This window comes from Rhinopithecus roxellana, chromosome 13 (genome assembly GCF_007565055.1).
Source record: "Rhinopithecus roxellana isolate Shanxi Qingling chromosome 13, ASM756505v1, whole genome shotgun sequence".
NCBI classification, from domain to species: domain Eukaryota; kingdom Metazoa; phylum Chordata; class Mammalia; order Primates; family Cercopithecidae; genus Rhinopithecus; species Rhinopithecus roxellana.
In genome coordinates, this window is record NC_044561.1 from 48,732,962 (window position 1) to 48,745,009 (window position 12,048).

At 42.8% G+C, this 12,048-nt stretch overlaps 1 protein-coding gene across 1 annotated transcript in view; it reads right to left on the reverse strand.

Annotated features, from left to right (window-relative positions):
• Positions 1-7,361: 7,361 nt before the first annotated feature.
• Positions 7,362-12,048, reverse strand: part of TMEM50B (transmembrane protein 50B) — a 28,747-nt gene continuing 24,060 nt past the window's right edge. Inside the window, exon 7 of the mRNA XM_010358838.2 lies at positions 7,362-7,632. Coding sequence (XP_010357140.1) covers positions 7,587-7,632 — 46 coding nt within the window. The 3' untranslated portion in view covers positions 7,362-7,586. The remainder of the gene's footprint in view (positions 7,633-12,048) is intronic.

The window sequence follows — 12,048 nt, forward strand, 5'->3', positions numbered from 1 at the left end:
CTGAAGAACCATTCCAAATACAAGAGACACTGCAGGGATATGACAACTAAATGCAATGTGTGATCATGGGCTGGATGCTGCCACGGAAAAATAGAGGTTTTTTTTCTTTACTATAAAGTACCTTACAGGGGTAATCTGAAAAATCTGAATAAGGCACAAAGTACTGTATCCATGTTAATTTTCTGACTTTGGTATTGTATTGCAGTTATGTTTGGGGGGAAATATACACAGTATTCAAAGGTAAGTAAACAGGCATCACATCTGCAACATGCTGCCAAATATTTAAAATAACAGACCAAAGCAAACGTAGTAAAATGTTAACTTTTGGGAATCTGAAGGTTATACAGGAATTCTTTGTGTTTGTGTGTGTATGTTGACAGAGTTTCACTCTGTTGCCCAGGCTGGAGTGCAATGGCGGGGTCTTGGCTCATTGCAACTTCCACCTCCTGGATTCAAGTGATTCTCCTACCTCAGCCTCCCAAGTAGCTGGGACTGTAGGCAACTGCCACTACGCCTGGCTAATTTTTGTAGTTTTAGTAGAGATGAGATTTCACCATGTTGGCCAAGCTGGTCTTGAACTCCTGATCTCAGGTGATCTGCCCACCTTGGCCTCCCAAAGCACTGGGATTATAAGCGTGAGCCACCATGCCTGGCCTCTTTGTGCTATTTTTGTTACTCTCCTGGTAAGTCTGATGTAATTTCAGCATAAAAAGTTAATCTCAGGCTGGGTGCGGTGGCTCATGTCTGTAATCCTAGCACTCTGGGAGGTTGAGGTGAGAAGATCACTTGAGCTCAGGAGCACCAGACCAATCTGGGCAACATGGTGAAACCCTGTCTCTACAAAAAATACAATTAGCCAGGCATGGAGGCATGCGTCTGTAGTCCAAGCTACTCAGGAGGCTGAGGTGAGAGGATCTCTTGAGCCCAGCAGGCAGAGGTTGCAGTGAGCCGAGCTCACACCACTGCACTCCAGCCTGAGTGACTGAGCCAGACCCTGTCTCAAAAAAAAAAAAAAAAAGTTTATTTCTAAACTCACAACTTCCATGGTGGGAGGGAAGTACATCTATCATACTGAATCATGATTTTGGCACCAGGAGTAGAAACTGTTGGAGTACAGACCTGTACTATACTCCCAGCTACTTGGGAGGCTGAGGCTGGAGGGTCACTTGAGCTCAGCAGTTCCAGGTCGAAGTGTGCAATGATCATGCCTGTGAAAGCCACTGCACTCCAGCTTGGGTAAAATAGTGAGACTCCATCTCGAAAGAAAAGAAAGAAAATAAATAAAAGAAAGAAAGGAAAGGAAAGAAAGAAAGGAAAGAAAAGAAAGAAAAGAAAATAAACTGCTGGCTGGGTGCAGTGGCTCATACCTGTAATCCCAGCACTTTAGGAGGCTGAGGTAGGCAGATCCTTTGAGCCCAGGAGTTCGAGACCAGCCTGGGTAACATAGTGAAACCCCATCTTTACAAAACATTAACAATTAGCCAGGATGTAGTGGCATGCACCTGTAGTCTGAGCTACTTGGAAGGCTGAGGTGGGAGGATTGCTTAAGCCTGGGAGGCAGAGGGTGACAGAGTGAGACCCAGTCTCAAAAACCAAAAAAACAAAACAAAAAAACCAGAAACTGCTGCTGGAAAAGAGCACAATTTACATCCTTTTTGGAGAGCTCTCTGGTTTTATGTCTAGACCTCTGGGGTGGGGAAGAGGTCAACATGCTCCCCAAATCAAAGACCCCAGCGCTCTCTACAGTGGCATAATCCATGAGGGTCTAGGCAGCCTGTCCTGCCATACTTACTCAAAGAAATTTAAAATATCCTATTTGCCGCAACTAAAAGAATTGAAGAGGCATTTACTGTTATCCAAAACCCTATGTAAAATTACTTAAGCTGTGATAAAAGTGCTACAAAAAAAACCTCTGGCAGGCTCTAAACTTGGAAGTCTTGTTTTTCTTAGCATGGCATGCCACCTTGTGGCAAAAAGCTAAAAAGTCATCAGAGGAGAAAGGAAACATCCCTTCAAGTCATAAGAAATGCCGGGCGCGGTGCCTGTAATTCCCTGCACTTTGGGAGGCTGAGGCTGGCGGATCTCTTGAGGTCAGGAGTTTGAGACCAGCCTGGCCAACATGGCAAAACCCCATCTCTACTAAAAATATAAAAACAATTAGCTGGGCGTGGTGGCACGTGCCTATAATCCCAGTTACTTGGGAGGCCGAGGCATGAGAATGGCTTGAACCCAGGAGGCTGAGGTTGCAGTGAGCCACTGCACTCCAGCCTGGATGACAGAGTGAGGCTCCGTCTCAAAAAAAGAAAAAAATAGCCTACGTGTGTGGATCACTTACTATTTCCAGAACTATGTTAAGCATGTCCTCAGATTAATTCTCATAACTTACAGACAGGGAAACAGTCTTACAGTCACATAGCTAATAAGTGGTAGTGCCAGAATAAGGGAATAAGGGAGAAGTAAACCAACCTAAACTTAAATCCATAGGCCTCCAAGAATCCCAGTGCCCAAACCAGAATCGTCTAGTAACAACTCAACTGGAAGAATTCTTCCTACTGTGCCCTCCTCCCACCATTTTTATTCCACATAATCAAGCTGGCCACAGGCTTTTCCCAAAGTCAGCCATGCCCACACCTAAACATTTTCCTCTCCTTTTGTTAATTCTCTGTGTTCTATTCTAAAGCCACCATAGCAGCAGTTTCCCCAAATTACATTTTTCTTTCTTGCTTTTTTTTTTTTTTTGAAACAGAGTCTTGCTCTGTTGCCCACACTGGAGTACAGTGGCGTGATCTCAGCTCACTGCAGCCTCTGCCTCCTGGGTTCAAGCAATTCTCCTGCCTCAGCCTTCCAAGTAGCTGGGATTACAGGCATGTGCCACCATACTTAGCTAATTTTTTGTATTTTTAGTAGAGACGGGTTTCACCATGTTGGCCAGGCTGATCTCGAACTCCTGATTCCTCAAGTAATCTGCCCGCCTCGGCCTCCCAAAGTACTGGGAGTACAGGCCTGGCCCCAAATTACATTTTTCAACATGTTCCAGGAGATAAATTTCCAAGTCTCAATAATAGAAAACACCATATAATTGACACCTTCTTCCTAAAGACATACAGTGCACACTTAAAAAAACAAACAAACAAAAAAAAACCTCTAAGTAAAGAACATTACAGAATTTTAAAAAGGTGTTTTGGGGCCTAGTGTGGTGGCTTGCACCTCTAGTCCCAGCTATTCAGGAGGCTGAGGCAGGAGGATCACTTGAGCTCAGGAGTTCAAGGCCAGCCTGGGCAATACAGCCAAGACGGCTCTCTAAAAAAAAAACTAAGCAAGAAGGTGGGGTGCAGTGGCTCACTCCTCTAATCCCAGTACTTTGGGAGGCCGAGGTGGATGGATCACCTGAGGTCAGAAATTTGAGACCAACGTGGTAAAACCATGTGTCTACTAAAACTACAAAAATTAGCTGGGTATGATGGTGCACACCTATAACCCCAGCTACTTGGGAGGCTGAGGCACAAGAATCACTTGAACCCAGGAGACAGAGGCTGCAGTGAGCCGAGATCGCACCACTGCACTCCAGCCTGGGCAACAAGAGCAAAACTCCCTCAGAAAAAAAAAAAAAAAAATCAAGAAGTAAAGAAAAAACATGTTTAGACCTAGTTCAGCCCAGGGTTTCCCAAGATTCTTTGACACACACACCTTTTCTCAAGTACACCTTCAGGGGCACCAGTGTTCTACAAACAACTTGGGAAAGGTGCAATTAAATCTAAAAAGGAGAGCTGAGTGTGGTGGTGCACACCTATAGTCCTACCTACTCAGTAGGCTGAGGGGAGGACTACTTGAGCCAAGGAGTTCAAGGCAGTAGTGAGCTATAATCACGCCACAGCATTCCAGCCTGGGCAAGAGTGAGACACTGTAAAAAGGACTCCATAAAAAAGAACAATGAAAACAAAAGCTCCTGAGTTAATGTTGTTACTGAAAACCCTTCCACCGGGGAAAAATGTAGACATCATGAGTTCAATGCACACGTGTCAAACCCTCTGGGGGCTCTTGCTCAAGGGGCCAAATTATATGGCTTGATATTATCAATCTTTCAGTCTTCCAATTTCATTATGTTGATGCAAGTCAATGTCAAGTCAATGTCTTGTGTATATACACACATATATATAATGGAAAAATACAGCCTCTGGGCTTTTACTCAGTGGCAACAGCACAAGAAATACAAGGATCTTAGAGCAATAAAATGGAATACTCTGATAATATTGGTCCACACACACAAGACACTCAGATTCAATGACCACTGAACCTATGTGACAGCTTGAGAACTTTAGTAAGAGAATCACATGCATTTGTAGATGATTACCAAAGATGCTGTCCTTTCTAACTCACAATATTTCTAAGAGTGGATACTAATATTATCTTTATTATTATTATTATTTTTATTTTTTAGAAAGAGTCTTGCTTTGTTGCCCAGGCTGGAGTGCAGTGGCGCAACCTTGGCTCACTGCAACTTCCGCCTCCCAGGTTCAAGCAATTCTCCCTGCCTCAGCCTCCCAGGTAGCTGGGATTATAGGCGTGCACCACCATGCCTGCCTAATTTGTTGTATTTTTAGCAGAGACTTGGTTTCAGTATGTTGGCCAGGCTGGTCTCGAACTCCTGATCTCATGATCTGCCTGCCTTGGCCTCCCAAACTGCTGGGATTATAGTACAGGCGTGAGCCCCAACGCCCAACCACATTATCTCTTTTTTTTAAAATGAGGAAACAGAAAATTAAGTGATTTGCTCACAACTAAAAAAACAAATTCAGGGCTGGGCGTGGTGGCTCATGCCTGTCATCCTAGCAGTTTGTGAAGTTGAGGTAGGTGGATGTGTTGAGACTAGGAGTTCACCCCGAACAGCATAGTGAGACCCCCGTCTCTACAAAAAACAACTTTTTTTTTTTTTTTTGAGACGGAGTCTCACTCTGTCACCCAGGCTGGAGTACAGTGGCACGATTTTGGCTCACTGCAAGCTCCGCCTCCCAGGTTCACACCATTCTCTTGCCTCAGCCCACCAAGTAGCTGGAACTACAGGCACTCGCCACCACGCCCAGCTAATTTTTTTTGTATTTTTAGTAGAGATGGGGTTTCACCGTGTTAATCAGGATAGTCTCCATCTCCTGGACCTCGTGATCCGCCCACCTCGGCCTCCCAAAACATTTTTTTAATTAACCAGATGTGATGACACACACCTGTGGTCCCAGCTACTCGGAAAGCTGAGGTGAGAGGATTGCTTGAGCCCTAGCGTTTGAAAGTGCAGTGAGCTGTGATTGCACCACTGCACTCCAGCCTAGGCAACAGAGTGAGATCTTGTCTTTAAAAAAAAAAAAAAAGAAAGAAAAATTCATGGCACAGTCAGAGATAGAAAAAAACAGCTACCATTTCCAGTCAGTCTTCAGGGAAACCTTCAATAACCTTCACATGAGCATTTTACAAGTCTATTTCTTCTTTTATAAACATAACTGCATATTTAATTGTGTGTACTTGAATAATTGAAAACTGAACAGCAAATCAATGTTTATGGTTCATTTTCTCCAACAAACAACAATATTAAACTGTATGAGAAGTAATATTTATTGCAACAGGTTATGAGGTGGAAACAAATAATTCGTCTTACAATTTGCTAGAAGCATGACAGAGCTTACTAACATTTTGAAGAAAAAACAGCAAAGAAAGACGTCATCAAACAAGATGGTATCTTGACAAAGGCACAGTGCTCCACAACTGCTTCATACCCTGTGCACAAGAAAGCCTCTCAGAGAGAGGAGAGGAGTGATGCCAAACGGGCTTGGGTTTGAGCTGTGGACACTACCACTGCTATTATTCATACAACTAAGGCTCTACAACACCCCTCTGGAGAAAAAGTGCAACATAAAATCTGTGTAACAAAGGAAATCAAAAGTAGCAGTAAGGGCCCAGAGGAATACAAACACTGCAAATACAGTACTGCAAACTCAGTAAAAGGAGTTTTTTTATTGGAGTATGAACTTTCAAGTTGAAGATGTATTTTGCAGGAACATTCACCCAAAGCTTGAGAGCTAGAGTGAAGAGAGACTTGCAGTGGATGAAACACCTAATTTTTCACTAGGTGATAATTCCCTTTGGGAAGAAGTGCTTTATCTTTAATTATTCCACTTTTTGTTAAATGGTTCATGCTTTTAAACTGCGATTGTCTCAGACTTGCTTGCTATTGAATTGTGTAACATCAGAAAACGGCAGGCTGTCAAAAGATAATTCCAGTGTATAATTTAAGTTGCTTTTACGAGAAGCATGGTGCTGAGCTGCCTTACACAGTCTTTTTACAGTAACCATAAAAAACTGAGTTTATTTGACCAGGTATTATCCCTTCTCACATAAAGTCATATTAGAGGAGTTCTTTTTAAAAGAAGCTTTCAAACTAGTCCTTTGGGCATTTAAAAAATCATTACATAAAAGTACACTTCTTCAATACATAAGAACAAACATTTTTCCTTTACAAAAAAAACTCATTTTTAGGCCAAAATAAATTACAACTTGCTGAAAACCTTTTATGGCTCAGTGCTCATTCCAGATATATGAAGCTATATATATATTTTTTTATTTTTATTTTTATTTGAGACAGAGTCTCGCTCTGTGGCCCAGGCTGGAGTGCAGTGGTGCAATCTCAGCTCACTGCAAATTCCACCTACTGGGTTCACGCCATTCTACTGCCTCAGCCTCCCGGGTAGCTGGGACTACAGGTGCCCGCCACTATGCCCAGCTAATTTTTTGTATTTTTAGTAGAGACGGGGTTTCACTGTGTTAGTCAGGATGGTCTTGATCTCCTGACCTGGTGATCCGCCTGCCTCAGCCTCCCAAAGTGCTGGGATTACAGGCGTGAGCCACTCCGCCCGGCCAAAGCTATATTTTTAGTACATCTTCAGAAATCAGAAATACTGAGAGAGAGTGGTTTTTTTTTGTTTTTTTTTTTTTTTGAGACGGAGTTTCACTTTGTCCCCCAGGCTAGAGTGCAGTGGCGCAAACTCAGCTCACTGCAACCTCCGTCCCCTTGGTTCAAGCGATTCTCCTGCCTCAGCCTCCCGGGTAGCTGGGATTACAGGCACCCACCACCACACCTGACTAATTTTTGTATTTTTAGTAGATGGGGTTTCGCCATGTTGGCCAGGCTGGTCTCAAACTCCTGACCTCAAGCAATCCGCCTTCCTCGGCCTCCCAATGTTCTGGGATTACAGGCATGAGCCACCATGCCCAGCCAGAGGGAGAGTGGTTACTTCTAAAATGACATGATGATATAACCCTGGCTCAGGGAACAGATCAAGTTCTAAATCTCAAGAATAAAAAACTGATACTCATTATCCAATTCATATAGTCTCGTATTATATACATATTAGTATTAACAGTCTACGCAATGAAAAATAAAGACGTTTCATAAAACTATTTCAAAACTCGGAACATAAAAATGTAAAGAAACAAAACATTTAATGTACAATCTACTCCATTTGGCAAGGTGTACTGAGAGATAAAAAAACTTATCTACAAACAGAATATAACAAAAGGAAAATGTGACTTAAGAAGTGATCTCAGGTCCATAGCTCTTCAGTTCTTCCAAATTTATAGATCAGAGTGCTAGAAAGATAGGAAAACAAATCATGAGGAAAAAACAGATGGAACAAGCAACACAAAATTCATTTTCTCAATATGTTTTGACAGGTACTTCACTGATTCCTTTCTATCAATTTAAAAAATTAAATTAGACATCATGGCAGTGTTGGTCTGAATTTGCTTATTTTGTAAAGCAGTCTGTTAACCACGATGGCTGAGCATAACTGTATTCTTTCTTAAAGCCTGGAAAGTTATTAACAGGCAATTTGTAAGGAAAAGAGACATTTCTCTATGACTCAGAAACAAAAAAATGAATCAATACATCAAAAAAAAAAAAAAAAGAGAGAGAGAGAGACCATTCTCATAGTGACAGGCATTAGGGCCATTTTATGTCTCCAGGAGCCTACCATATCTAAATTACAGTAACTGAAGCACCTTACAACAGACCACGCTGCAATTCTTCATTCCTTCAGCAAGTAATTATCATGCACTGAAAACTGGCTATGTACCAAGCACCTAAGTGCTGGGATGAGACTTTGAGTCCAGACAAACTTGCTCCCTAATGGAGCTAAGGGTCTAATAAAGAGACAAACAAATAAATATAAAATTCCAACTATAAAAAAAAATGCTATAAACGAGAGGTGCACAGTGACCTAAGAGTGAAACATAAGGAGCAGACCTAGTTAGAGAGGTCAGGAAAGGTTTTCCTGAGGAGTGGTGACTGAACTGAGATCCAAAAGAAGAGGGGGAATTATCTCGGCAAAGTGAGAGAGGGGATAAGGAGGTGGGAACAGAGAGATGGGACACTCCAGGGCCATGCATTGAGCTGTGGGCGTACTAAATGTTTTGGATTTGAAATGTCAGCAACCCAGGAAGGGATGTGAAGTAGGAATATGGATATACAGTTTAGGCCTGGAAAGGGACATCTGTGACTCACTGGCATATAGCAATAACTGGAGTCCTAAGTAAACATGAGTTCACCCAGAGACAGAAAAATAACAAGGAGTTTCTTAAGGCCAAGAAGAGAGCTTTAAGAGACTTCAAAAGGTAGTAGGCAGGGAGTGGAGGATCAGCTTGCAAGGGAAACAGAGGAGTGACCAGGGACGTAAATAAAAGAGGTTGTACCCCAGAGCTTAGAACAGGTCCAGCACAGAGGAAGCACACAGGCTGCCTGATAACTTGCCAGCCTCTGGGCAGAGCACATAGTTGACACGGCTGTCAACTATGTCCACCTGAGCATACAAGGTTTCTGTTCATCCAACAGTCATTTAAGTGGATTCATCTACCACCACAAAGCGTTGAATCTGACCTTAAACTTAATCTATAAAGATTGCCTCAAATGTCTTCATAATAACTTATCATATCACCAGAAGGCTGTCAGTCCCATGCCAAAGACATGTGACTGACAGCACATAAGACAGCAGAAACTGCCAAACATCTTTCAAAACCAGAATGTCAAGGCCATAAGGAGAAATCCAGGTAGAGCAGGGTGGTCTGAGAGTTGTGGGAGACCACATGGCTAGAGTTTGCCACGCAGCATACAGACAGCCACACAGAGGGAACACAGGAGATCTGCAGGGGGTGCTCCTTGAGTCTGTGGCTGAGTACTGATCAGTCTATACATAAGAGGAAACTACCCAAGCGAAGGAAAGAACCACTGGAAAGAACACGTCCCAGAGCTCCCACAAGGCTGGAAGAGAGTTCACATTCTCACAAGTCGAGTAGAGAAACCTTGGAATACACGAAGCATTAGACCGTGGAAACACTCAAAGTACCGGTATGACTGCCTTAGTAAGCGAACAAATCAGTTCTGGGCTATAGCTGCTCTGGTCCTGCCTATAACAAAGCTTAAAAGACATAAAAGGACCAAACTGTTTCTGAGTCACCTAACTGCATCCCAAAACAAAGCTCAAAAACATTTAAAGGACTAACAAAGATCCAGTCCCAACAAACTGTAAGGGAAAGCACCAAGTAAGGGAAAATAGGTCCAAAATGAAGAGTAAACAGAAGCAGAAAAAAATCAATAGAAGCAGATGCAGAAATGACACAGACAATTGGACAAGGACCCTGAGATAGCTATAAATATACTCTGTGTGTTCAAGAAGGTGGAAGAGGGCATGAGCATGTTAAGGAAAGACATCAGAAATATTTCTAAAGACCCAATCAAGCTTCTAGAGACAGAAAATACAATGTCTGAGATGAAAAAATCACTGGATGGCATAGATTAGACATTGCAGAAGTAGAGAGTAATTAATTTTTCTTTTTTTTTGAGATGAAGTCTCATTCTCGTTCTGTTGCTCAGCAATGGTATGATCTCGGCTCACCGTAACCTCAGCCTCCTGGATTCAAGTGATTCTCTGGCCTCAGCCTTCTGAGTAGCTGGGATTACAAGCATGCACCACTATGCCCAGCTAATGTCTGTATTTTTAATAGAGATGAGGTTTCACCATGTTGGCCAGGCTGGTCTCGAACTCCTGACCTCAACTGATTCACCCGTCTTGGCCTCCCAAAGTGCTGGGATTACAGGCGTGAGCCACCATGCCCAGCAGAGATTAATTTTAAAATGTAACAATAGAAACTATCCAAACTGAAACACAAAGAGGAAAAAAAAATCTGACCATTAGCGAGCTGTGAGACAACTTTAAGCAGTCTGTTATAACATGCAACTGAAATCCCAGAAGAAGGGTGGAGTGGATAAAAAAAATGCTTGAAGAAATAATGGCTGAAAATAATCTAGATTTGTTGATGAACTATAAACCCACAGATCCAGGAAACTCAATATACACCAAGCAAAAGGAATATGAAGAAAACTAGACCACAGTACATCATAATCAAATTACTTAAAACCAGTGACAAAGTTTTTCAAGGCTTAGAACTTACTTAATGATTTATGGGGGGTGGGGACAGAGGCAGATAAAATTTTATAAATAAATACCTAAATATCCTATGTTGACATTAAAAGACATTCATTCTAGGCCGGGCATGGTGGTTCACATCTGTAATCCTACCACGTTGGGAGGCTGAGGCCGGCAGATCACTTGAGGTCAGAAGTTCGAGACCAGCCTAGTCAACATGGCAAAGCCCCATCTCTACTAAAAATACAAAAATTAGCTGGGTGTGGCAGTGCATGCCTGTAATCGCAGCTACTTGAGAGGCTGAGGCACGAGAATCGCTTGAACTTGGGAGGCAGAGATTACGCTGAGCTGAGATTGCACCACTGCACACTAGCCCCGGCAACAGAGTGAGAATCCAGCTCCCCCGCTCCCAAAAAAAGACATTCATTCTAAAAATCATAGAATATGTACTTCATTTGGGGGATATTTTAGAAGATTGTTCCTAAAAAATACTTTTAATATTGGTTTATTTTTCCACTTAAGTTTTCTTTTTTTTTTTTTTTTTTTTTTTTTTTTTTTTTTTGAGACGGAGTCTCGCTCTGTCCCTCGGGCTGGAGTGCAGTGGCCGGATCTCAGCTCACTGCAAGCTCCGCCTCCCGGGTTTACGCCATTCTCCTGCCTCAGCCTCCCGAGTAGCTGGGACTACAGGCGCCCGCCACCTCGCCCAGCTAGTTTTTTTTTTTTGTATTTTTTAGTAGAGACGGGGTTTCACAGTGTTAGCCAGGATGGTCTCGATCTCCTGACCTCGTGATCCGCCCGTCTCGGCCTCCCAAAGTGCTGGGATTACAGGCTTGAGCCACCGCGCCCGGCCCTCCACTTAAGTTTTCTTAAAAAGGCATTCAGAAAACACAATTTCCCAACAGGTTTTGTATATAACATGCATACCATGTATTAATTATTACTATTATTTTTGATACAGCTCTGTCACCCAGGCTGAAATGCAGTAGCACTATCTTGACTCACTCCAACCCTCGCCTCCCGAGTTCAAGTGATTCTCCTGCCTCAGCCTTCTGAGTAGCTGGGATTACAGGTATGCACCACCATGCCCGGCTAATTTTTGTATTTTTATTAGAGATGGGGGTTTCACCATGTTGGCCAGGCTGGTCTCGAATCCCTGACCTCAGGTGATCCACCTGCCTCAGCCTCCCAAAGTGCTGGGATTACAGGCATGAGCCACCATGCCTGGCCACTATGTATTAATTCTGGTTTTTCCTTTTTTCTTAATAAAGGTACTTTACCTGTTGTTGTCGTTAATTTTTTTTTTTTTTTCCAAAAGGCTAGTCAAGAGAAACAATGGGTCTGATACATTTTTTAACAAAACACAGGCTATGGAAGCAGCAGTCTGGATTCAAATCCCAGCTTCTCATTTACTAGCTAGGCATCCTAAAGCAAGCTCTAAACTTTATTTCCTCGTCTATAAAATGGGAATAACGCTGGGTGCAGTGGCTCTCACCTATAATCCCAGCACTTATGGGAGGCCAAGGCAGGCAAATCGTCTGAGCTCAGGAGTTCGAGGCCACCCTGGGCAATACGGTGAAACCCCGTC